The 26,716-nt window shown below is 27.5% G+C and overlaps 3 protein-coding genes across 4 annotated transcripts; all 3 read right to left on the bottom strand.

Annotated features, from left to right (window-relative positions):
- Positions 1 to 2,937: 2,937 nt before the first annotated feature.
- Positions 2,938 to 7,114, bottom strand: LOC127256553 (mitochondrial acidic protein MAM33). Its single transcript, XM_051282611.1, has 3 exons — positions 6,910 to 7,114; positions 5,000 to 5,334; positions 2,938 to 3,363 (listed from the first exon to the last, which is right to left on the bottom strand). Exons 1-3 carry the CDS (start codon positions 7,021 to 7,023, stop codon positions 3,177 to 3,179), a joined length of 636 nt encoding a protein of 211 aa, XP_051138568.1. The 5' UTR covers positions 7,024 to 7,114; the 3' UTR covers positions 2,938 to 3,176.
- Positions 7,115 to 8,528: 1,414 nt separating this feature from the next.
- LOC127256684 (DNA-directed RNA polymerases II and IV subunit 5A-like) lies at positions 8,529 to 11,799 on the bottom strand. The gene is made up of 5 exons (XM_051282811.1): positions 11,578 to 11,799; positions 11,036 to 11,243; positions 10,336 to 10,515; positions 10,145 to 10,258; positions 8,529 to 8,877 (listed from the first exon to the last, which is right to left on the bottom strand). The coding sequence occupies exons 2-5, from the start codon at positions 11,234 to 11,236 to the stop codon at positions 8,752 to 8,754; spliced, it is 621 nt and encodes a 206-aa protein (XP_051138768.1). The 5' UTR covers positions 11,237 to 11,243; positions 11,578 to 11,799; the 3' UTR covers positions 8,529 to 8,751.
- Positions 11,800 to 13,096: 1,297 nt separating this feature from the next.
- LOC127256672 (uncharacterized) lies at positions 13,097 to 16,464 on the bottom strand. 2 transcript variants are annotated; one of them, XM_051282796.1, is made up of 4 exons: positions 16,239 to 16,464; positions 14,321 to 14,517; positions 14,152 to 14,219; positions 13,097 to 13,304 (listed from the first exon to the last, which is right to left on the bottom strand). In XM_051282796.1, the coding sequence occupies exons 2-4, from the start codon at positions 14,489 to 14,491 to the stop codon at positions 13,295 to 13,297; spliced, it is 249 nt and encodes an 82-aa protein (XP_051138753.1). In that variant the 5' UTR covers positions 14,492 to 14,517; positions 16,239 to 16,464; the 3' UTR covers positions 13,097 to 13,294. The 2 variants fall into 2 exon arrangements, with proteins under 2 accessions (XP_051138753.1, XP_051138754.1); XM_051282797.1 differs by lacking the exon at positions 13,097 to 13,304 and having other exon boundaries at positions 13,901 to 14,219.
- Between the last annotated feature and the right edge of the window lie 10,252 nt (positions 16,465 to 26,716).

The following is a 26,716-nucleotide window of genomic DNA, read 5'->3' as shown; positions in this document are numbered from 1 at the left end:
AAAATAAATTAAAGTAAATAAAAGTCAACGCTACATTGAAACTCCTCACATTTATGTTAGATATTTTTATTTTTATTTTTATAAATTTTAATTTAATTTAATTTTTTTCTTTTATATTGGAGCCGTCAAAATAAATTAAGTCAATCAAATTAGCCATCTCATTTTATTTTTAATGTGGATTATGATTTAATTTTTTAAATTTGTTAAAAATACGAAACTAAATGAACCAAACGATATGCCGGTCGCGGGCTGAAAATGAGGCTAAATACATATAATTATTATTTATATTATAATTACATTATATCTTAAATAATTTTTCGTCTAAAATAAATATATCTATTTTTTTATTTCCAAATTAATTTGGTTTCTTTTTTTTTTTTTTTTTTTTTTTTACCTTTGGTAATTATATTTACTATATAACTTAAAAAAATTCTTACAATTTACATACTATTACAAAAATATCATCATAGTCATTGTTTAATTAATTTAATTTATAATAGATAAATTTGACTATTCATACTATATACATATAAAATATTAATATTCAATTTTTTATATGAAAAAATATATAAATATATAATGTGTATTATATTTTATAATAGTTTTTAAAAATATTTTAAATTAAAAATTTATTTTGAGATTGTACTATATGGAATCATAAAATGAACTTTACAGATATAATTATTTTTATATTAATTATAAAAAAATTATATTTTTAATATTGTTAAAAAAAAATCCTTGGGTTAACCCGCTTGGCTCCCTTCCGCCGGTAAGTTAATTTGGATTGTCTAAATCTTAATCCGTTTCACTGTAAATTGGCTCGCAAACAACTTGTTTGTTTGTAAATTATGGTAGATTGCGATCTAATCCATTTTAATAGGTATAATTTATATCTATATTTAATTTATTTTTTTTTACACTGAGTTTTCAATTTTTTTTGAAAAATACTATTTTAATTTTTTAACTCATCAAATATTTCATTAAATTAAATTTTTTTTATCATTCCTAAAAATTTAATAAAATTTCAATTTTATTTAAATAAAAATAATTTTTTACTATTTTGAAATTGAAGCATCAAAAGGCCCAATAGAAAGGTCCGTTAGCAGATTCAGACTATGAAAGAATGAAGTATAAGGGTGTGCTTTTTAAGTTTGGATTGAAAATTGTTGATTTAAATTTATACTATTTAATTTAATATTTTTATAAATATACTCTTTCGTTTCAGCCGAATAAATATATGTGCATATTTAATTTTTATAATCAATTTAAAAATAATAATATTTTATTAATTAATAAAAATATTTAAAATAATTTTAATACTAATATTTTATCTTTTTATGATATGAAAACCCGCAGCCAAAATGTCAACCCATAATTTCAGTTGGAAATTTTATACTTTATATATATAAAATAATATATTTTTTATTTATATAAAGATTTAAATTAATTTAATATTATTGTATAATTATGGAATATAAATATTTTTTTAGCGGAACTATTGAAAATAATTAAAAATAGTAGTAATACTTTTTGAGACAAATATATATACTCCCCTCCGTCCCATTGAAAAGTTGGCATTTTTCATTTTCGTCCGTCCCAAGGTTACCATTTTCTAATTTAGTAATTGTACTACTTACTTGACATAATAAATACTCTTATAACTTACACTATATTACACAAATAATATTACTTTTTATATTACATAATACTCATAGAGGCATTTTTGTCATTTTCACTGCAATCTATTATAATACTAATATTAAAAAATCTACGTGCAAAAAATAAATAATAACCTTGTACCGAGACGGAGGGAGTATATTAAAAAAATATACAAAATTAAACCACGTAACCCAACTTGCATCGAAACTTCTCTACTTTTCTTAAGATTATATAAACACAAACATAAGACAATGTTTTGATGAACTAAATATGATGTTAAAAATATAAATTTTTATAATTAAAAATACTCTCTCTTCGTCCGCTTACAATGTTTACATATTTCTATTCTGGGACGTCTAATTACAAAGTTAATATTTTATTAAATACCTTACTTTTTTCCACAAATACCCTTACTTTACATAACATCATTACTTTTACACAAAAAAGTAAGGGCAAAAATGTCATTACACTACTTTTAACTACTCACTATAATTAAAATACTACTCCCTCCGTCTCGCAACAAGGGTGACTTTTGCTTTTTGCACATAGATTTTTGAATATAGGTATTATATTGGATTGTAGTAAAAAAGACAAAAATATCCCTATTAGTATGGTGTAATATAAAAGTAATGACATTTCTGTAATACATTGTAAGTTGAAAATATATTTATTATATGAAGTAGGTAGTACAATTATTAAATTAGAAAATGGTAACCTTGTTTTGGGACGGACGAAAATGAAAAATAGTAACCTTTCAATGGGACGGAGGGAGTATTATTTTTTAAACACTGCGCCAAAAATATACGTCAACATTGTAAGCGGACGGAGGAAATATAAATTTTTTATAATCCAATACAATATCTATTTATAATTCTAGGGACCGACAATACATAAAAATAGACCGGCAATACATGTAATTGGTTTGTTTGTGACCAACACATTTAGAAAAATATATATATATATTATACATGCTCATTATTTTTATATTTCTTCCGTCCAATTAATAAGTTTATATTTACCTAAGTTTATATTTAACTTGTGCGTCATTGTATTAACGTTAAAAATATCCTTATATTTATATAAATTTTTATCTAAATATCATTATATTTGTATTATAAGACAGACTATTTTTTATAATTTTTCCTTGATTTGTACTATGATATAAAAGTTACGCAAAAAACAAATATAACTTTGTAAATGGACGGAGGTAGTATTACCTAAAAAAGGAAACAGATACATCGAGCCTAGACAAACTAAAAAAATCGAGAGTGGACGAAGGGAGTATAATTTCAAAATTTTAGATAGAGGATATTATCAGATTAGCCTTTTCATTATATCGACGAGGGCGACAATCCTATTCATTAAGGAAATTTTATGTAAAGATGTCGTCAAAGGGAAGAAGATCTATGCCTCGGTGTCTAATCGAATCAATGCTCAAATAAAAAACTCAGCAAAAAAATCGACAAACCTAGCTTCGATGTCAAGTGAGATTTGGCCGAGAAATGAGCAGAAAGTTTTTAAGTTTGGTTGCCGGGATCACCTGTGGGTCGAGCCATCATATCCTTAAGCTTTTGCAACCAATTCATGTATTGGTTTTGCTCCTTTTTGTGCAGATGGAGAAGAAGGGAGCTGGCGAAGTTCTCCTCGATTCCTCGGGCCGCTAGATATTTTTTTAACTCCTGTTGCAACACCGGATCCAAGTCGCTGCAAAGAATCGATGATTAAAGGATCAAAGTAAGAGTAGTTAGTCGAGTAAAGATTCGAGTTTTCAAAGTCGAATCAAGCCAAGCTCGAGTTTCATTAATCAATTGAAGGGTTAAATTAAAAATTGATGAATTAACACAAATATTATTTTTCTTTTACAAATTATCCGTGCTGATAACACAGTAATATATACCAAACAATGCATTAGATATTAATTTACAGCACACATAAAATAAAACTAATTACACATACTAATACTCTATACAACATGAACGTATTGTTTGTTATACTTTCATATGCTATTTATAGTATTTGTATGGGCAAATTGAGACAAACCGAAACGCCCATTTAGATACATAACACAATCTTAAAATACTTGTATGAAATTCTTACATATGTTTGTGAAAATTTTGCACATAATCCCCATTTTTTCGGGATTCTTTTGTTCACAATTTAGGGATTATATGGATAACTTTCCATAAGATTGGGTGGATTATGTAATAAAATCAACATATGAGAGTTTATGCATTTAAATTAAAAGAGAGGCGATGCAAATATAATCTACCCAAAAATAACAATCTAACTTGACTTGATAGATAATATTTTGACCAAAAGTCGAGCTTGAGTTATAACCAAAATTCCTATAGAAAAAGCAAAATCAACATATTTTAGTTTGATGCATTTAATAAAAATATAGCTAATGCATATGTAATTTACCGAAAAATAACAATCAACCTTGATAGATAATTTTTAACCAAAACTAGAGCTTGAATTATAACAAAAATTCCTATATATCACGCAAAATCAACATATGATAGTTTATGCAATTAAGTTAAAATAGTAATGCCGATGTAATTTACCAAAAAAAATAAAAAATAATAATAAACACAACAATCGAACTTGACTTGATATATAATGTTCTAACCAAACTCAAGCTCAAAATGTAACAAAAAAATTCCTAAAGAATAAGAAAAATATAACACAAATATGACAAATTTACCCTCTTCATCGAGTTGCTCATTTAACAGGAGATTATCTTCAAATCGATTAACAATGCTAATTAAAGCAAGTTAAAGGGAAGAGCACAACCAATCGAGTAGCTCGCGAGCTGAGCGGCTCGTGAGTAGCTCAATTGAGTTCGTAGTGATAATATATTTATATATTATATATTTTCTTAATATCAAATTTTATATTTATTATTAAAATTTGAATATTTTATTATTATAAAATTATGAATAAAATTAAATATATATTTAATTTATATATTCAAAAATATATAGAATAGGCATAAAATTCAAGTTGAGCTTAAACTCGAGTTTGAATTTGAGCCTAATAAGCCGAGCTCGAGCCACTATTTTTGTTCGAATTCTTAACGACCTGAGCCTATACTGTTAACAAGTTCGAGTCGAGCTCAGACAACCAATACTCGAACTCGCTCGGCTCATCAACAGCTCTATAAGAGATAAATAAAATGATTGAACGCCGCATTTTAGAGACATAAGCTTCGTGGGATCGGGAGAGTGGACGTAGCCATGAGATAGACATATAATGAATAAATTTATAACTCCTTAACGATCATAGAACATGGCTTTATTATATAACCGCAAAATACGAACAGAAATCTAAAAGATAATACCTGTACACGGGACCTTTGTAAAATGATGAAGAATCGAGGCATGATGGAGATGGAATGTAATGTGCGCTCTGAATGTCGACCTCAGTTTCACAGTCCCCTTTGTTAGCTGTTACACAATCGAACTGCAAGACAGAGCTCAAACCGGGTTTCATTATGCAGACTTTCATCAGAGCTTCCTTAGGCAAGTGGTTATCTTCTTCGATGGTATTCTGACCTAACAAAGCTGAGACCGCTACTTCTTCTCCAGACGGACATTTTTTCCTCAAAAGAACGTCTTGCGTCTGAGGAGAATCGTATTGGACCACAAAATCCCCGAAAGAACCAGTTTTGTCAACCTACATTAGATATTTAAGGCATGTTTAAGTTATGTCTGACGCTAACAACATGGACTACGGGTGCCTTACATCGTAGATATATAGCAAATACAAAATGCCACCGTGAAAACGTAAAACGGGATTAATCACAAAAGTTATCTCTCATATTGATTACGTATTTCACTTTGATCCGTCAACTAAAAGAAAGCGGCAATACTATCCTCCTCGTGGAAAATACTTCACACCATGGTCTTGTTTTTATACTTTTCTAACGCTAAAATAATGTTCAAATCATGTTTACATTCAAAATGCCTTCAGTAAATTCATGTTTTCCCTTGTCAAAAAGTCTACTCGGATGTTTGGTTAATTCTACCTCTAAAATCCATACAAAACTAAAAACAAACGAAACACATAACATACTTTACACCATAATTGTCATGCCTAAATTCAAACAAAACTAAAATCAAACCAAACAGATAACATACTTCCCACCAGAGGATAATTGTCACGACTTCCAATTGAGGCACCAAAGTAACACATATAACTCATGTAAGGGAGCCAAAAAAGTTAACAATCAAACAAAAAATTCAAAACAGTGGGTTGAAAGATTCGTTCAAACATTAACAAAAAATAAAGACGCGAGATCTCTGTAGTAGATCAAACCTACATCTACAAACAGGAAAGAAGCAGAGATGATTTGAGAATCAAGACAAAAAAAGCGTACGTGATACTAGTGACTACAATGCTCTTGATTCTCAAGCCTCTCTATGCTTTTCTAGAGATGTGATTCAAATCAAGTAAAGCATTTTTATTTTTCAACTTAACCTAAACCATTTAAGGCGAGCTCAAGCTTGCTTGAATACTTAAAATGAGCTCAAGCTTGACTCATTAGAGAAAGATTCAGTTCGAGTTTGAGCACTTATCCAGTACTATTTATTAAGAAATGTAATCAAACCAAATTTATTGAATTTTATCGACTAAAAATTATTTGAACATCTTTTCAAGAACCTTCAGAGCAATTTGACCAGTATTCATGGAGTATCCGATTCTGCATAAGAAAATTGCTCCAACAAAACAATTTCATTCACATGCCTAACACAAATTTCGTTGCTCCCGGAAATCGCAAAGGGACACAACATTATACCTTGCATATGTATGTATTAACTATTAAAATTAACTCTTCTTTGCTCCGGACATCATTTTACAAGTAACTTCAGTTCATTTACACAGCAAACTTTAGTCTATCAACATAAACATCAAAATTGACTTCACAAAGCATCCTTTGTGCCCTAAATTCTACAAAGAACACAATTATCTCAAACGTAGAGGTGGCGATTGAATTTAGGTATCCGATTTTGCATTTCCCCCAAACCAAATTCTTATAGCAAACGATCAATCCGCTTGAGTATTACCTAACATAAAAAACCTGAATCGAAAGAAAAATCCCAAACCAAGCAGAATTTCCAGCAAGTATTCCAATCTTAATTTCATAACAAGTAAATCGATTTTCGAAGCTAGGGCATCAATTTTATGAAATTGAACTACATGTGTCTGTGGTTCGAGCGCAGAAAGGGGAAATGAAGGCAGAAAATCTACCTGGTACCGCATGGTAGAGAGTTCATGGTTGAGCTCGGACTCCAAAATTTTGAGCAAATCAAAATCTTCAATGGCTCTATGGGCCCTCCGCAGAATCTGCGTGGCTCTCGGCATCACTACTCCTTGGAAGGAGCTTCGTCTACCTCTGAATTCTGAAATGAATGCATTTACAGTCGCATTTGGGGTTTCTGTAAATTAGCCAGTGTTGTTTGCCATGTTTATAATATTTTTTTCAATATAGTCGTACCGTAAATTATATTTATTGTTATTTTTATTTTTATTTTTAAAATTATTTGATATATATTTATAATTTAATAAAAAAATTTTTTATAATTATTGCATAATATAAAATAATTATATTTTAATATTTTAAAAATATAATTGCAACTTTTTTTATAAAAATAATAATATATTGATATATATTTTTAATAATACTCCCTCTGTCATCCAGCTAGAAAGTATACATGTTTTATTTTGGGATGTTCAATTACATAGTAACAATTTAAAATAATAATATCTAATTACGAAGGAACAATTTAAAATTTCACTGCTTTTACTTATTTATATATTTGTATAATAACAAAAATAATTTGTACTCTATATTTTAATAATAATATAATACTATATGTTTTATTCAATTTAATTTGATTTTTTTAACGAATAATTTAGGTTTATTTTGTAATATAAGTATTCTTTTTAATTTGATTTTTTTCTTTTTTTTTTTCCCTTTTTTTACAATTAAAAAAATTTATATAAAAATATAAAGTGAGCGAAATTTGAGGAGCCAAAAGGAAATATAATTTTAAAATAACTCAAAAAATGCTTTATAAAAGATTTTCATGAAAATATTTCAAAATTAACAGTAATTAATTACTTTCTGAATTTTATATTTTTCCCTGAAATTTTAATTATTTTTTTTTAAATTAACAGTAAAATTTTGAGTTTATGTCTTGATTTTAAATAACAAAAATTTTGAATTAAAATAGTTATATTTTATATGATATAAATATTTCTTAATATAATATTTTAAAAATAAAATAAAATTTTAATTTAATATAATAAATAAAAAATAAATATTTAAATCGATAATTTTATTAAAAGAAAATTGAAATAGTAATATCAAAACTAAAATTAAAACACGCCCTAAATATTTTTCTCCTTTTGTTGTTTCGGGTGATGTCTGAAATCGAAAGCCATCTTCATCAATTCTCAGTCCCTGAATCTCCACCCCATTTTAAAATTCGATTAATCCAAAATATTTGCAATAATTCAAATTGAACCAAAATTTAAAACAAAATACATTAAATAAAAAAATTAAAATTTCAGTTAAATAAAAATATTTACAAATATTCTAAATAGCCGATAACCGAACATAATTATTAATATAAATTTTAAATTATAATAATAATATATATAGATATATTCAACCGAACCAAATAAAAAATATATATATATATATCAAAAACCAAAATTTCAACTATACAGTATTTGTATTCGAACCGAATTTGCTCAGTTAACCGAAAATTCGATTCGGCTCAGTTCGGTTCAACAGTTCGACAATTCGGTTCCGTTTTTTTTTGCCACCCCTAATTTCTCCTACGTCCACAAGCGAGATCAAATTTATCCTTTACATCCAATTCTGATTGAGGTTTCTTCATGATCAAATTTTCAATTCAAGAACCCATAGACACCAAGAAACTACATAAAAACACTTCACTAGTAAAGTAAATAGGTATAATGTCACATACTCAAAACCACTAAAAAGAATCGGGTAGCGACTGCAGGCTCCTACGTTATCCAAAAGAAATAAATAAAACCACTAAAAAGAGAAGCTTTAGAAGTTTAGACAACATATCGGTAAGTGATATAACGCCCTGCGGTCTCACTTGGTCGTATGATTTTAACAACTTGTCCGCGCTTTAGCCCATAATATTTTGCAATAGGATCCGTTATCTGGATGCGAGGCAACTGCAACAACACAACACAAACACCGTCAATCAAATCGTTGAATATTGTTGTCCTTACGTTCCAAATATGTGGAAACTCGCTATTCCACTTAATACCAATTAGTTTTAAATTGGAATCTCGAATCCCTTCTTAACATGGTGTCAGATAGAGATGACAATGGGTCGGGTCCAGCCGGACCCAAGACCCGACCCGACCCAAACAATGCTTGATGGACCCTACAGACCCTTTTACAATTCTTAAAACCTATCTTAAATGGACCAGAACCTGACATATATAACTTTTTATTCAAAAATATCAAATAAAATAATAAAAAATGAATAAATTAAACTAAAAACATATTTTTAATTTAACTTATATTATTCGAAATTATTTTTGTTCATATATATAATTGATATATTATTAATATATTAATCGGGTCTGGGTGGTCTGAGTAGAGTCCAATTTTGGACCCACAACCCGACCTGAATAATTTTAACCTTGACTCCAAATAAATGGGTCGGGTCCCGGTCAAGTCTACCTGTACCCATTGCCCTCCCCAGTATCAAAGTCACGGGTGCATGTATTGAGTATTGATCATATTTAAAATTTTGAGATGATATCATCTCGATCTTAAGGGTGGCGTTGAATATTACTGTGATAGGATATAAGAATGAATGGCACTTTACTTAATACTAATTGATTTTTAGTTGGAACTCTAAATACTTTTTTAGAATGGTATCAAAATCATTGTGCCCGTATTAGATATTGATCAAATTTAGGATTTTGAGATGATATCATCTCGAAGGGGGAATGTGAAATATTTTTGTCCCACATTAGAAATTTCATAGTGCCCGAATTGGGCCCTTTGCTTGATACCAATTGATTTTAAGTTAGAACCCTATTTCCTTCTTTAACGCAAATAATATAGTACAAGATAGGATAATAATTACGGGTAGGTAATTAGTAAATCCAAAAAATTTAAAAGAGTCATTCAAGAATGTTGTAGACACTATTTGAACAAATGATTTCGATGCATTAACAGCAGAGCATAGTGAATGGTTCGGAGGAGCTAAAATTACATTATGATGTTCATATCCAGTTAAACGAAAGAAAGGAATTTAACTTTGATTTATATATATATATATATATATACAATCAAAATGACACAATTAGAAAACCTTGTAACTAAACACAAAAACATATATAATATCTATCACCCACAATTACGTATGGAATATATAATATGAAGCATATAATCGATCTGTTATAACTGATAATATTAACTAACCTGTGTTTCTTTCACAGTGTATCTTTCAAGCAAAGTCTTCTTTTCTTCGGGTGTCAGTAACTGGTGCTGGGGTACAAGTTCATGGTTTTTAATATTGACTAACAGTTCGGCCTCCTGTTCAGTTAAATTTAGCATCAGACAAGACAACAAAATGTTTTGTATGAAAACAACGGCAACAATGATTAAAGCACCTGGAAAACTTCAAGGTGAAATTTAGTGGATATTTCATTGACACATGAACGAGCAAATGGAGTTAAATTCAGCTGAACCACTAAGATTGCCCGATGAACACCTTCTTCTTTCATGCGATTCGTGTAGGTCTTCATAGTCTTGACCCCGACTTTCGGTTCCTCGGGAAAGAACACATATATCTGACAACAAACCACCAAAGTTAACTTAATGATAACTTATCATTATGAAATGTTAAGACATTTGGAGTAACTAGAGTGACAAAATTATACGTATGTATACACAAAATACGACAATTTCTTGTAATTTGTCTGTCTAATTACAAATATAGTAAACCACCAAAGTTAACTTCATGATAACTTACCATTACGAGATGTGAACACATTTGGAATAACTAGAGTGACAAATCATACATATATATACACAAAATTTGACAATTTCTTGTAATTGGTCTGTCTAATTACAAAAATAGTAAACCACCAAAGTTAACTTCATGATAACTTATCATTACGAGATGTTAAGACATTCGGAATAACTAGAGTGACAAAATTATACATACATATATATATTTACACACAAAATTTGACAATTTCTTGTAATTTGTCTGTCTAATTACGAAAACAGTAAACCACCACTGGCACTGACAATTATCAAAGCATGGGAGTATAATGCCGAATTAATAAGATGTAAACGATCAAGAACCTGATTGTTGGGGTCACTGCGCAAGCCTTTTTGAATTATGAGGTCTTCTCTTTTCATATTCTCCCCGAACTTCTGAACAAGCTGATACTTTGTCATCTCAATCTCAAAGTCACCCACCATATAGTCTCTATCCTTCAGCATCTGCATCACTGTCTTCCGAATTCTGTAAAGCCGTGTGATTTCTTCATCTTGCATTACCATTTTTGTTCTGTTTCCAATGCCATGGAGATAAAAATATATAAAAACAAAACAGAACAGAACAAACGACCATATATCTGCTAAATCAATATAATAATACAATATACTTCGATTTTCAACTTGATCATAATCAAATTATATTCAATATAATATACAAACTACTTCCTCAATAACCCCATAATCACACTATTTCCTTAGAATACTTTTTTTAAAACTTTTGCATGTGTATTACACTCAAATTACAAAATACACTTCGAAACACAGCAATGCCAGTATCGATGGCACGAATGCAACAATTTATACCTAAAATTGGAAGTATTAGAGGGAAGGGATAAGAGAATTACCCAACACCAGAGCGATGAAGGTGTGGTCGCGGTGGCTTCGGTTGAAATCGGCGGTGAGACGGGCTGACAGGGGGGCTCGACGGCGACGGTGATTGACGCCGCGTGCGGTGGCGATTGTCGTCGACGGAGGGACAAGCGACGGCGAGGTGCGGTGGCTGGTTTGGGTCGAAGAGCGAGAGGGAGGAGGAAAGGAGAGGGGAGAGGGAAGGGTTTAGTCTCTGTACCTAGGGGCTTTATAGGGTTTTTAATATGGGACTAAAATTGAAATTGGTAGGTCAAATTTATTTCCTTTTTATTTTAGTTCTATATAAATTTAGGGTGTGTTTGTTCGGCATTTGGATTTTGAGTTGGGATTTGAATAGTAAAAATTTTGAATTTAAATAGTTGTATAATGTGATATAAATAGGGTTTGATGTGATGTTTTGAACGTAAAATTGATTTTTTAGTATAATATAAAAAATAAAAAATAGGTGTTTAATTTGATGTTTTTGGGGGAAAAAAATTGGATGAATAGTGGAAATCCACCAAAATCCTTCAAACAAACACACCCTAATATTTTATTACTGTTTTTATAAAATTAATAAATTAATATTTAATTAATATTTTTTTTATTCTATATTTATTGTAAATAAATATCATAACTATATTCTGTATTTGTTTATTTTAATTTCTTAATAAATTTTTAAAAATATTTTTAACTATTTATTTTTCTAATTTTTTAATATATTTGTCAGACTTAAGTAATATAATTTTAATGGATGAAAAGAGTAATTGTATATACCAAAAAATATTAAAAATATATTATTGAATTGAGTTATATCCGATTATAATAAAAATTTGTCAATATATTCTTTTTAAAATAATATATTACGCACAATTATTATTTTTTATTTTTATATTATGTACATAATTCTCCATATATCACATAAATCTTTTAACCAAAATACAAAACAAACACACCCAAGTGTTTTCTTTTCACGGGGTTTGATATTTTTTAGTTTAAATTTAAAAGAAAAATGATGTTTATTTTTTGCACGTAATTTTTTTAATATTAATATTATACTATTAATTTATAGTGAAAATGACAAAAATGCCTCATTAGATTGTATGATATAAAAGTAATAATATTTGTGTAATATGTTGAGAATTGCAAATGCATTAATTATATTAGATATGTAATACAATTACTAAATAAGAAAATAATATCCTTTGTTTTAGGACAGAAAAAAATGGAAATTTGTATACTTTTTATGGGACGAAACGAGTATTAAAATACTTCATCCGTCCCACTTACCATGTACATGTTGCCGTTTTTTTCCGTCTCACATCTCATGTCACTTTTCTTTTTGGGAAAATGATTATCCATTTTAATCTTTTTTTTTATTTTAATTAAACTAATTAGTTATCTTACTCTTAATTCTTGTTTGAGGGTCTCGTCTTAGGCCGTGGCTTACCCTCAATGGACGAACCTTTCGGAGAATTATTCTCAAAATTTCAGGGCATACAATCATTGGAGACTCGTGTTTACTTATGATATTTATATTCTTACAAAATAATAAACCAAAATTGTTGCTAATTATTTTTTTGATCGAATTTGATTGATACTTGCATGTTGTCTCGGACAGAAGAAGATTGGGCCTTTACAATTTGGGCATCAATGTTATAAATGCCTACTTGGTTATCGATCCAGAAATCATTGTGTTGGTGATGGTGGTCCCTACGATGTCCTGTTCAATATATGATATTTTAATATAAAATTAAAATAGCTAAAAAATAAAGATAATTTATTATATATATATATAAGTAAATAATTAATAAAATTTAATGTGAAAAGTAGAAAAAAAATGTGAAAAATTGATTATTATTTATTAAAATATGAGTATTGAATTTATTGGTGAATAAAATTATTTATTATAATTACATTGTGTACAAATTTAACGGACAAGTAAAAAAAACATATAGGATAATTAGAAGGGACCGAGGCGTGTTGTTTGGTTTCAATTTAAAGTTTATTTTCACACTATTAAGGGCATTTGTCACCCATAATAATATAAAGTACTATTTTATTTTACAAAATATCATATTAAAATATTATTTAAAGTAAAATTTAATAATTAAAGCAGCATGTTTCTAGTGTAATTTTACAAATATATACAAACATGATTCAACAATTTATTAATATATAAACATTAATAAATTTTAGACACCATATATATATATATAGTGTTTGTTCTAGTTTGATTTCCAACCGAAATAAAAATATAATATTTTTTCTTACAAATCATCAAATCAAATGCTATTTAAACAAAAATTCAAATTAACATCCAACGATCAAACTAATTCAATACCATAGACAAAACTTTGAATTTAACTCACTACATGATACTATTATTATATCAAAACAAGAACTTAAAAAAAAAAAAAACAAATAAAAAAAGAGAAAACAAGCTCTAGCTGCAAGAAACATGAGCTCAAATTCAGACAAGTTCTTGTTTGTGTTTAATGAAGAAGCCATGTAGTTTGTAATATCGACGGCATAATAAATTGCGATAAAAGTAAGGATTAAAGCCTTACTTGCCTCCGCGATTAAGCCTCTGAAGATGATAATTAATGCTACCCCAAGGCTTTCGTTTGTTGCCGGTCTGCAGCAAGATGACGGAGTGATGTAAGAAGGTCGCAAGAATTGTAAAAAGGCGAAATTATAATCGACTAAAAAAATAGTTTGAGAGAGTTCCGAGTTTACCTGAGCATCCATGCAGGCACTCAGAAGTGACTTTTGCCGGCTGCATCTTGCGTCGCTGTTTTGGCTAAGTGTCAAACACTGGAGAAATGAAACCATCTCTCTTACACAAGGTTTTTGAAGATTCCCAAATTTCTTTGGATTGATGTACAAGGTTCCGGCCTTTCGGCCCATCTTTACCTATTTAATAAACCGAATACCTAAAATAGCAAGACAAACTCTCAGTATTACTACATTATCCCCTCTGTTCAGGTTAATTATACCACAATGCTCGAGCACATAAATTAAAAAATAATATTCCCTCCCAACTCAAAGTAAAACTTTTAACTTTTACCTAAATTACAAATATACCATTACATATACAATTATTTTATACATAAACAAAATATACTATTATTTCTTAATCTACTACAAAACTCCAAAGGACCCATTTGGAGTTAGATGGAGGAAGTAATATTTTAATGTAAAAGTGTGGTAAGTAAAAAAGAAAGTGGGGTTATTAGTATATAAAATTTATTAAAGAATTAATAATAAAATAGTGTGGTAAGTAGAAAAAATAGTAAGAAATTGATAATTATATGTTCAAATAAGGATTATGAAATTGTGAGTAGATAAAGTTGTTTATTATAAATGAACTATGCATAAATTTAACATACAACTAAAAAGAAAATTGTGGCATAATTATTCCGGACGGGGGGAGTAATAAATAATACCTTACAATATGATCATTGATTGTATAAATGCAAACTTAACAATCCTAATTCAATAACTTTTTGTTTGTCTAATATAAACATTCAACACATTTCTTTGTTATATCATTCATCAACATTATTTGCAAAAAATCCAAAACATAATTGAAACCCAAATGCACACATTTATGAATTAAAAAAAAAAAAAAGAACTCTTACCTAAAGGAGAACACAAACACACACAAACAGAGACGCAAAAGTCCAGAACACTTGGTAGAGTGAGTGTTCTAGCTCGTGGGAGTGATAGCTCGTGCATGTCATGCACTTTAATTGTTTATATTTTGGGAGTATTTGAGTTGATTTGGTATGGATACTCGATCACTATGACTGCAAAACAAACCAGCAACCACAAACACAACGGGTGTGTTCTTTTGGATGATTTTGTCCCAATTTTATCAATTCACCAAAAAATTTCTCCCAAAAAACATCAAATCAAATAGTCATTTTTTATTTTCTACATCATACTAAAAATTAATTTTACATTCAAAACATCGTACCAATACCTACTTATATCGGTCATATCGATCATTATTCCAATTCAAAATTTTTACTATTCAAATTCAAATTCAAATCAAAATCCAAACCCCCAAACAAACAAACACATCCAACCAACTCCAAGGAAAAGCTCGATTCACAATCAATAATATCCAACAGCTTCACAAAACCAATCAAAATGATATCCCAATAATGATTAACCAATGAAGAACAATTTACCTCCCAAAAATCAATTCAAAGTGAGAGTTCATATTTGAATTGAAAGTCTAATGATGAATTTCGATGATCGATCGATCATGAAAACTGAAAAACAACTCACAGACATTATTCAATTCAATTCACAGTTAACAATACCTCTCCCTCGCTATCAAATATCAACCAAATCAACAAATATATGTTACCACAAGCAATACAGAAGTTCAATTCTAGATAGGCAAGCAGAATTCCTCCAAATATCAATGCCAACTCTCAATTAATAAGAAACCTCTCAATGCAAATCCAAAAGGCATGTATCAACAATTCTAAATCTAAATCTAACATAGAATAGATTTTCCAAAGCAGCAGCAGACAAACTAAATTTCACCCTAAAAATCCAAACTAATCTCAACTCAGATTCATTAGGAAAAATTTCTCCTCCCAATCGATTGAAGAAGATAAGGTTTATAGAAGATACTCACAAGAAGAAGAGGAAGGTGAACTCGACGGTTCGAGGCGGAGCTGCTGGTGAGAAAGGGCGGCGTCGGTCGGAGGAAGTGGCTCCGAAGAGCGGCGGCTGAGGGCGACGGTAAGCCTCGCCGGCGGTTAGTCGACGCGGCAAGGCAGCGGCGGCTGGTGGCGTCGATCGCTGCTGGGATGGGAACGACGGTCGCGGTTGAAGGGAGAAATGAGTGAAAATTAGGGTAAAAAAATAGAAAATTCAAAAATAAAAACAAAAAAAATCCCTCCGTCCAGATATTAAAATATAATTATATTAGTAAAAATAATTATTATTCTATAAAAATAATAAAATAAATAAATAATTTAATTAAAATTAAAAAAATTTAAAATACGATTAAAATGTATAATTATATTTTTAAAAATAAATATAATAAATTACATAGGACATATAAAAATAAAAAATAGAGACAAATTATACGAGATTAATAAAGTAAATAAAATCAAGTAATTGGGTTGCCCCTAAAAATTTTAGAGCGTCGTTTTATTATTATTATTATTATAACTTGGGATATACTTGAGCATTTTTTCAAATGTTATTTAGATAAATTATCGGTCAAATCTAATACAATGCAAATTATATTGGAAAAGTATTTTTGTTGAGTAAGAAAAAATTAATGTGCAGGTTTTTTAGAATGGACCTAGGGCTGTGGACCGGTATATAGTTCAACGGCCTGTCAATGACAGTTGGATTCTAAATGGGTCTGAATATAAGCCAAACGGCCCAAGTGTTATTAAGAAATGAGTTTTTTCGGGAGAAAGATGAGATGACCGATACAGAGGTCGGTCAAAAGAGGAAGTCGTCGGGCGAAAAAAGATGAGACGGATGATACGAAGGTGTCAAAAGGAGGTCGGACAAAGAAAGATGAGATGGCAGACACAGAAGTCGGACAAAAGGAAGCCGGGGGAAGAAAAATAAGACGGCCGATACGGAGGTCGGGCGAAGAAAGATGAGATGACAGACATGGAGGTCAGACAAGAGGAAAGGTCTATTAATTGATTGCTTAATTAAGCGTCATGTTAATCGTCTGATCGATTAGCGGTCATTTGGTCAAACAATAGTTCAGTCGCTTGAAAGGGGGGTCAATTGGTCGTTTGATTGGGCGATCGATTAAATCGTCTGGACGAATGATTGTTCAGCCGATTGAAGGGACTGGATGGTGGTCGTTTGATTGGGCGATCGATGAATCGTCTGTACGAATGGTTGTTCAGCCGTTTGAAGGGACTGAATGGTGGTCGCTCGAGTGGGCGACTGATTAGTCATTTGGTCTAGCGACCAATTTCTATATGGATTGGTCGGTTGGTCATTCGTTGGGTTATTCGGTAGGGTCAGTCGGTGGATGGTCTAGACGATTTCTCAGTCGGGTGGTGATTTATGATCCGTTTGAAAATACGAAGGTTGTTTTCAAAGTTATTGGGTCGAACAAACGGTTGCTAAATATAAATGCGACCAAAGATAATTTTTCAGATGGTTGTAAACACTCTGTCAGTTATAACTAGTAATGCACGATCTAATAACTGACTTAGAAGGCATATAAGAGGGGGTTCGCAACTGGCAAAAAGCATATTCAATCGACATCAAATTCAGTGAATTGCTTTTGGGGATCACCATTTACTTTTTCAGTCTGTAGTATTTATTTTCATAGTTTACTTATGTATCATAAGGTGTCTAGAAATTCTTAATCTCAAGCATTTATTTTATCAAATTTGAAAATAATTTCTATTTTCAAATTTTACTTTTTATTGTTAAAAATTTGCATCAACAATTTTATTGGAGGTATTGTCATAAAATAGTTTTTTTATTTTTTATTTTTTCATTTTTAATTGGTTTTATTTTTTATTTTTTAAGTAAAATTACTGATAGAAAGTATCTTTTGACAATTTTTATCATCGACAAATTGTTATGTTCCAACATATTTCATGACTTTGATCTAATGTCAAGAATTTTTGTCCAATTTTTCTTAAAAAGGTATGCATCGAATGCTTTATAACATTAATGGCACACACAACGTTACAATCAACAAATATGTAATCAAATATAATAAATAAATTTAATCATCATCAAATTCCATAATGAATATATTTTATTTCACATTTATTTTTGTTAAAGATATACATATAAATGGTCTCTCAAGCAAAATAGGAAGCAAATTAGCACAGTATTAAACATTTTCACATGCATGATTTGCTCATTTCCCTTCAATTTTCTCATTTTGGTGCACGGCTCTTTAGAAAATTTTCTTATAAATGGATCAATGAGATATTGGATTTGACCCATGAATGGGGTAGAGTGGCTTAGGCTTGATCTAACTCAATTATATTAAAATATCAAGATAGGGTTTGGGCCGAGCTCAATCCAATTAAATATAATATTTTTTATTTGAATTTTATTTATTTGACTAATTAAAATTTAAATAATCGAATAAAGAAAAACATATTTCATAGGTTTTAAATTCTATTCCTCTTCGTATTAAATATTAATATAAAAACAAAACTCCCACATGAAAAATAAGTTTTGTTTTTGAACTCATACAAAATTTCTCCTCGTCCAAAAAAAATCTTTGATTTTCTTTGCAAAAATTAACTCTTTCGTTCATGTAAATTTTTTTTTTTGGTTTCTCAATTCGGTTCGCAAAATCTGTTATTTCGATTGTTCGTTCTATCCTGAAAGGCAATCGATGGCGGACCGAATTTGCTTCAAGGAGATCGCGTGCAATACGAGACTCGGATTTCATTGTAATTAGATCTGTAATTTTGGATCTGTTGAATCTCATATTTTGCTTGTGATAAATTTTCTAACATCTTTAGCCTGTCAAGAAAGGAGGCCGATCATAAATTATTATAACAAAGAAGTTTTGAAGTTATCTTTTCAATCTTCTTTTCAATTTTCTCTTCACTTTTACCCTTTGGAGTTTTGAAATCAACTATTGTACCACAAGAAGTTTTGAAATTAACTATTGTGCCACAAAGAATAGTCATAGTGCTGACATTTTTCAGATTTGGCTAGGATTGAGCTAACCGCTTTCCTTTTCCGTACTCTTGCAACTGTCAAATCTTAGATTATATTTGATTCTACTTATTTTAAAAATGAGATGTTGTACAATTCCATTAATTTCAGATCTCAAATGTCACTTGATTCATTTAATTTCTTATTTCCTCGATACTTTTTTTTGTATCTTGTTGATGCATTCAAGTGTAGTTTTGGGGCTTGATAACCTTGCTAGTTATGGTAGCTTATTCTAGGATAATCTTGAAATCTTAAATTATATGCGTTTGGGTATGGATCATATGGTCTATAAAGAGCTCATGCCCATCCAAGTTGATCCTTTTTCTTACCGTGTTGGGCATATGGTAATACCCCCGAAGTTGAATAGTAATATGAGTCGGGGATGACGAAATACCTCCGAGATTGAATAAGATGTTAAATTGATTGAATAGACTACTCATATTAACAATGTGCACATTTCTTTTCGGAAGCCCTATCGAAAGAACTCTAGAGTTAAGCGTGTTTACCCTAAAGTAATTTGCGTGAGACATAAGTGCGGTGAAAGAACTCGTGTTGACCAGTAGGGCCAGTCTACAATCCCAACATGCTCAGCTTCGCATGGCTTGCGAGCCGAGTATCACACATATTTGTTGTGTAGTCTGAATTCGAAAATATATCACATGCTCGCACTTGATGCATATTGAATTTTCTTCATAACCATCTTTCGGACAAAATTCATGAGCTCTGATAGCTTTTGTTGCATCGATTGAATAGAATGATCAACATTACTATTCTCATTTGTCGATCCAACACTCTTCGAATCAAAATGTTGTGTGTTTAATTTTTTTTATGTCACACCAAGTTTGAAAGGTAATCAATAGCATAATCAAGTTCGAACCAAAAAAAAATATTTAATTTAACACTGTATTTATTGTTTTATGTCACAGAAGAGTTGTATCTCTTGATGTTGAAAAGCATTTTCTATAAATAAAAATTTATTCATGTAATTCTATGTTGTTATACTTCACTTCGTCCTATCTATATATTGTCCACTCCCAATTTAGAATTGTTTCATTTAAATCATTTTTTTATTGACTCAATTACTACTTTACTAGGACTCTTATGTCTATTTATCAAAACATACTTATTTATTTTATTTATATATTACATTAAATATTAATTTTACATTTAGAAGATTACATCTATGTCTATTTATATCACATTATCAATTATTATAATTCAAATTTTTTACTGTTTAAATTCCAACAAAAAATTCAAACTCCCAAAAAAATACACCCCGTGTTTGGTTGAGGAATTTTATCTTGAATTTGTGTGTTTAAATTTTTTTTTTTCTGAAAATATCAAATTAAATATTTATTTTTTATTTTTTAAATTATACTAAAAATTAATTATATATTCAAAGTGTTACATCAACACCTATTTATGTACATCATACAATTATTCCAATGTAAATTTTTATTATTCAAAACCAAAATTAAATCAAAATTTATTTTTTTTAATCCAATTTTCCAAAATTTTACTATTGAAATTTGCATTTTTTTTAAAAAAATTATTTTTTTTCTACAAAATATCTTATAAAATATTATTAAATCAAAATTTATTTTTTTAATCCAATTTTCCAAACTTTTACTATTGAAATTTGTATTTTTTAAAAAAAAAATATATATATTTTTTTCTAAAAAATATCTTATTAAATATTATTTAAATATAAATTTTGAATCCAATTTTCTCGAGTCAAATCCAAAGAAGCACACCCAACCATAAACCAAACATACTCTATAAGAATCTTTTAAAATGATACATGTTGAAATGATAGACTAATAAAATAAGTATTGAAGATTACTTTTAGAAAATAAAAATAAAAAATCACAAGCAAAGAACTCCCAATCATATGAGGTCCACGTGCCATATTTTATTTTAAAAAACTATGAGTTTGCTTATTTTCTTTTCAAATCCCGATTTTTTATTATTTGAATTCTGTAGTTAAAAAAAAAGTAAAAATACTACATCTGTCCCATAAAACCGATAATATTTACTATTTGTATGTACATTTTATAATATTAGTATTATATTGATTTATAATGAAAATGATATAAATACCATTGTTAGATTATCTGATATAAAAGTAATGGTATTTGTGTAATATATTTAAAGTTGTAAGAGTATTAATTATATTAAGTACATAGTACAATTACTAAATTAGGAAATGATACCCTTGTTTTTTAGACAGATAAAAATAGAAAATAGTATTTTTTTTTTATGGGACGGAAGAAGTATACATTTTCTTTTACAAAATATTCTATCGTATACTCTCTCCGTCCCGGTTACGTGTCCCTTCTATGTAGACACGATAATTTATAAGGAGTATAATTAGTAAATAATTAAAAATGTATTAGTGAAAATAATTATTATATAATAAAAATAATTTTAGATTAAAATTAAAATAATTAATTAGTCCAATTAAAATTTTAAAAAATTATAAATTTATTTAAAATGATATTAAAGTGTATAATTTTTTTCCAGAAAAGAAAAGTGACAGGATAAATGACACGGACGGAAATGGAAAGATAAACATGGTAAGTGGAATGAAAAAAATATTATTTTAATAACAAATTCAAACCAAATTTTTACAAAACTCATTTAAAGAAGGATAAATTATATAACACCCCCTTGTGTTTTAGTAAAAATGTACAAAACACCATGTATTTTATTTATTGTGTAAAATTTCCTTGTGTTAATGTAAAGTTTGCATGAAACACCATATTTGTCCAAAACTATGTTCGATTTTAAATAAAAACCTAAATTATGCAAATTTTATATAAATATAAAATATAAAATATGTTAAATAATTTTTTTGAATAAAATAAATATATAAATAAATAAATAATTCTTCATTTTATAGTTTTTGAAGACAAATTGTCTATTGATCAATTATTTATTTATTTATTTTATTCAAAAAAAATTATTTAAGGTATTTTTTATTTTTTATTTTTATAAAACTTGCATAATTTAGCCATTTATTTAGAACCGAACATCAGTTTTGAACAATGAGGATGTTTCATGCAAATTTTCATTAATACAAGGAGGTTTCACGCAATAAATAAAACATAGAGTGTTTTGTACATTTTTACTAAAAACACAATGAAGTGCTATATAATTTACCTTTTAAATAAATATACCTTATATATTCCAGTGTTTTACAAGAATATTTTTTTAAAAAAAACTTTCTTAATTCCTTAATTAATAGACCTCATATGAGGTCCATGTGCCATGTTTTATTTTAATTATCGGTTAAGCTTTTGAGTAAACTATTTTAATTTTATACATGATCGTTTTACCACTTCAGAATTTTAAATAAATTATGTATGAAAATATTTTTGCTAAGTAATTCTTTTTTCTTAAAAAGAGTCATTAGATGTCGGATTCGCCACGTTGATCCGTCATTATTTGCATGGCGCTGATACGATTGATATGTCATCGCTACGTAGATGTGATGTTAGCAACACATAATTTTTTTTTTTATTATTACAAAATATCTTGATAACCTTTTTTTTAATCTTATATATGACTGTCTTTATAACTTAAAAATTTTAAATGGATTATATTTGAAAATAGTTTCGAAAATAAAAATTTTTCGCTAAAATAGTCATCCATGTGTCACTGGTGTGGCGATGACATATAAGTTGTGTCCATGCATGTCAAGAACGTGATCCAACGTGGCGAGTCCGACACTAAATAACTATTTTAGCAAAAAATAAAATAAAAAGATTACTATTTTGAAATAGATACAAAACTCATTTTTATATGTGTTTGTCTTTTCAATTTGTCTTTGTAGTTAAATAAAAATATGATACTTTTAAAATAATAATAATAATAATAATGTATTATTATAGGGACTGCATGATATATAATAAAAATTTTAAAAAATCAAAATATTAACATATCTAAACACTTCTTTATTAAATGTGCTCTTCCCAAAAATTATTAAAACAAATAATGGATCTTTGACTAGATCAGTTTTCATTTGATTTAATTGAATTTAGTATGTGTTTGAAATTATTCTTGACTAAAAAACATTAATAGAAAAAAAATTGATTTTCATTTAAATAATATTTTCTTCATGTCAAAATAATAACATTTGAGATGAAAATGAAAATTAAAGAATAATAATATTATATTTATAATTAATATAAAAATATTTTTAAAAGTTCAAAATGTTCATACTTTATATAATTATTATAAAAATATGGAGATAGTTTTGTAAAAATATGGGGGTTGGTTACTAAAAATGTAAATGAAAATATTATTTAGGACGGACAAAAGTGACAAAATAAAACTATTATTTTGGGACAGATAAAGTATTTTAGTATGATATTTTTATAAAAATATATATTTATTAAAAATTATATATATTTATATTTTAAGTTATACTAAAATTTAATTTTATATTAAAAATATTATATATAACATCAATTTATATCGATTATACAATTATTTAAATTTAAATTTTTATTATTCAATATTCAAATTAAATCAAAGCGTACCTTCTTAATCACATTTTTCAAAATTTTACTATTAAAATTCATATTTTATAAAAATATATATAAATATTTTTTTTCTCACAAAATATCGTATCAAATATTATTAATTTTCTCAAATCAAAACCCAAAAAAACACACCCTATCAAAATATTTTAAAATGATACTTGTTGAAAGAATAGACTAATAAAATAAGTATTGAAGATTACTTTCAAAAAATAAAAATAAAAAAATCACAAGCAAACAATTCCCAATCATATGAGGTCCACGTGCCATAAAATGATTTTAATAAACGGATAAGTCACATCTATATGGTAACAACTCTCATCTCAATTTTTTCTAATTAGGATTTGAACATGTTTGAAAAATAAAAGAAAATAAAAATACTATAGTGTTTTAGATAGTATTATTTTCGTCTAGTTCTAAGGATTTTATTTTTTTATTTTTGTAAAAATACTAATAGAAAAATATTTATCCAAAAAACGATTATACAAATATAAAAATATTTTTAATGTTAAGTATAATTATACAAAAGGTAAATGTGATCCTTAGAAACGGACTAATAAAGTATAGAATAGTAAATTATTAATAATAACTTTTTTTAGTAAATTAAGAAATGATCTTATTTTTATACTATCTACGCAATTTTCTATACTCCACATCAAAATATTTTTTTTATACTAAAACACAAAACAAACACACTCGAGATATTTTGGTATTTTTACATAAAGTATTTTCACTATATTAAAAAAAAGATACTTTTGAGTGAAACAATCGAAAATAATAATAATAATAATAAAATTTTGAAATGAAACGGATGGAGTATACAATATTAATGTTATTTTGTAAAAAATAAATTTTCATATAATACAAAAAATACATATGTATATATATTTCTTTATAATTCACTTAAATTGGTTTTATAAAAAATAGGGAATTTTTAATGTAAATAAAAATATTTGTTTATTGATAAGAAATATAGAAATAAATAAATTTTGAGTGAGTCATAAGTAAAAAATGTTAAAATTTAATTAAATTGATTTATATTTGTTAAGTATGTTTATAATTAATAAATTTATTAAAATATAAAGGAGTCATCTCTTATTAAATTGATTTATATTTGTTAAATATATTTAAAATAAATAAATTTATTAAAAATATAAAGAAGTCATATGTTATGAGACGGATAAAAAATAAATAAATAAATAAATCATCGGTTGTGTGATTGAGAAAGTAGATTAGTTTTGCTCATCCATCAATTTTGTGTTCATACAATTTCGATAAATATTACTAAAATATCATATATATATATATATATATATATTATACTAAAAAAATATTTTTACATTTAATTTCTTTACTATTTAAATCTCAACAAAAAAAATAATAATAATAATGTGTATTCATTTAAATTATATTATTTAATACTCTCTATATCCCATAACTAGATATCTATTTGTTTTTTGCACGTAGTTTTATAAATATTAGTATTATATTAGGATGTAGTAGGAATAAAGTATAAATGACTAAAATAACTTTATTAATATACGTGATATAAAGGTAGTGATATTTGTGTAATATATTGTAAGTTGTAAGAGTATTTGTAATGTTAGATAGATAGTACAATTACTAAAAAAAAATGAAATGAATACTTTGTTATGGAACGAACTAAAATGCAAAAAATGAATACTTTGTTATGGGACGAAAAGAGTATTATAAATTAAGAGTAATTACTTTTTAAGTATTTAGTATCCTCCGAAATTTCATAAATCAGCATATGATCCAAACCGGATGAACTCAACCCCTAATAATATTTATACTATACATGTCATAAAATTGACAGCACATTGTAAGAATCAACATAACGTATTCATTCAAATTGTATTGACGATTTATATTTTGTGTGTTGTCAGAGTAATACTAATTAATTTAAATTAGCAATCTAACTAAGTCGGTTGGAGAATTATAGAAATAAACAATATTAAAATATTGAGTGTATTTATTTACTAAAAAAATTTCGACACATTTTTAAGCTAATATTATAAAAATATATATATATATACAATATATATATATATTTATACAAACGTATAGTGCATTCATTAAATAAATTAATAATTTAATATAAAATATATATATATATATATTTTCATCTTATTGACTTGATTTATCATGTAAAAGAAACTTGAACAAAAAATTTTACTTCCCCCGTCATTCAAATCTATACTCACTTTTCTTTTTTTGGTTATCATAGAAAAATATTCTCATTTAATTTTTAAGTAAAAAATCATTCCATTTTTGTATTTTTTTTACTATAAAAAGAAAAATTAATAATTATTACTCACTTTTATTAAAATTTGTGTCCGATCAAATTAGCACACATTTAAATGAAGGAGGAAGTAGTATAAAAGTAACATATCATAATTTAAATAAAAATTCAAATAAGACACTCAACTTTAAATCCTAAAACAAACAAAAGAAATTAGCCAATGATGTCCTAACACACAACAATTTATTATTGCAAAATGCCAATAAGAAATTAAAATCACTAACTACTATTAATTATTACCAAATAACCAAACCCTAATTATTTTTATTTTATCTTATTTATTTATTATTATTATAAATAAAATAATATTTTAGATCGTAAAATTATTCAAAAAATCAATCCTTAAGATGCTTTAAAACAAATATTTTACTCCCTCTGTCCCATTGAAAAGTTGTCATTTTTCATTTTCGTTAGTCTCAAAACAAGGTTATTATTTTCTAATTTAGTAATTGTACTACTTACCTATCAATATAAATATTCTTCCAACTTACACTATATTACACAAATGTCATTACTTTTATATTACACAATATTAATAGTGGTATTTTCGTCTTTTCCATTACAACT

The sequence above is a fragment of the Andrographis paniculata genome, unplaced genomic scaffold (genome assembly GCF_009805555.1).
Source record: "Andrographis paniculata isolate CXL003 unplaced genomic scaffold, ASM980555v1 Contig56END, whole genome shotgun sequence".
In the NCBI taxonomy this organism is placed as follows: domain Eukaryota; kingdom Viridiplantae; phylum Streptophyta; class Magnoliopsida; order Lamiales; family Acanthaceae; genus Andrographis; species Andrographis paniculata.
This window is presented reverse-complemented; position numbering and strand designations above follow the sequence as displayed.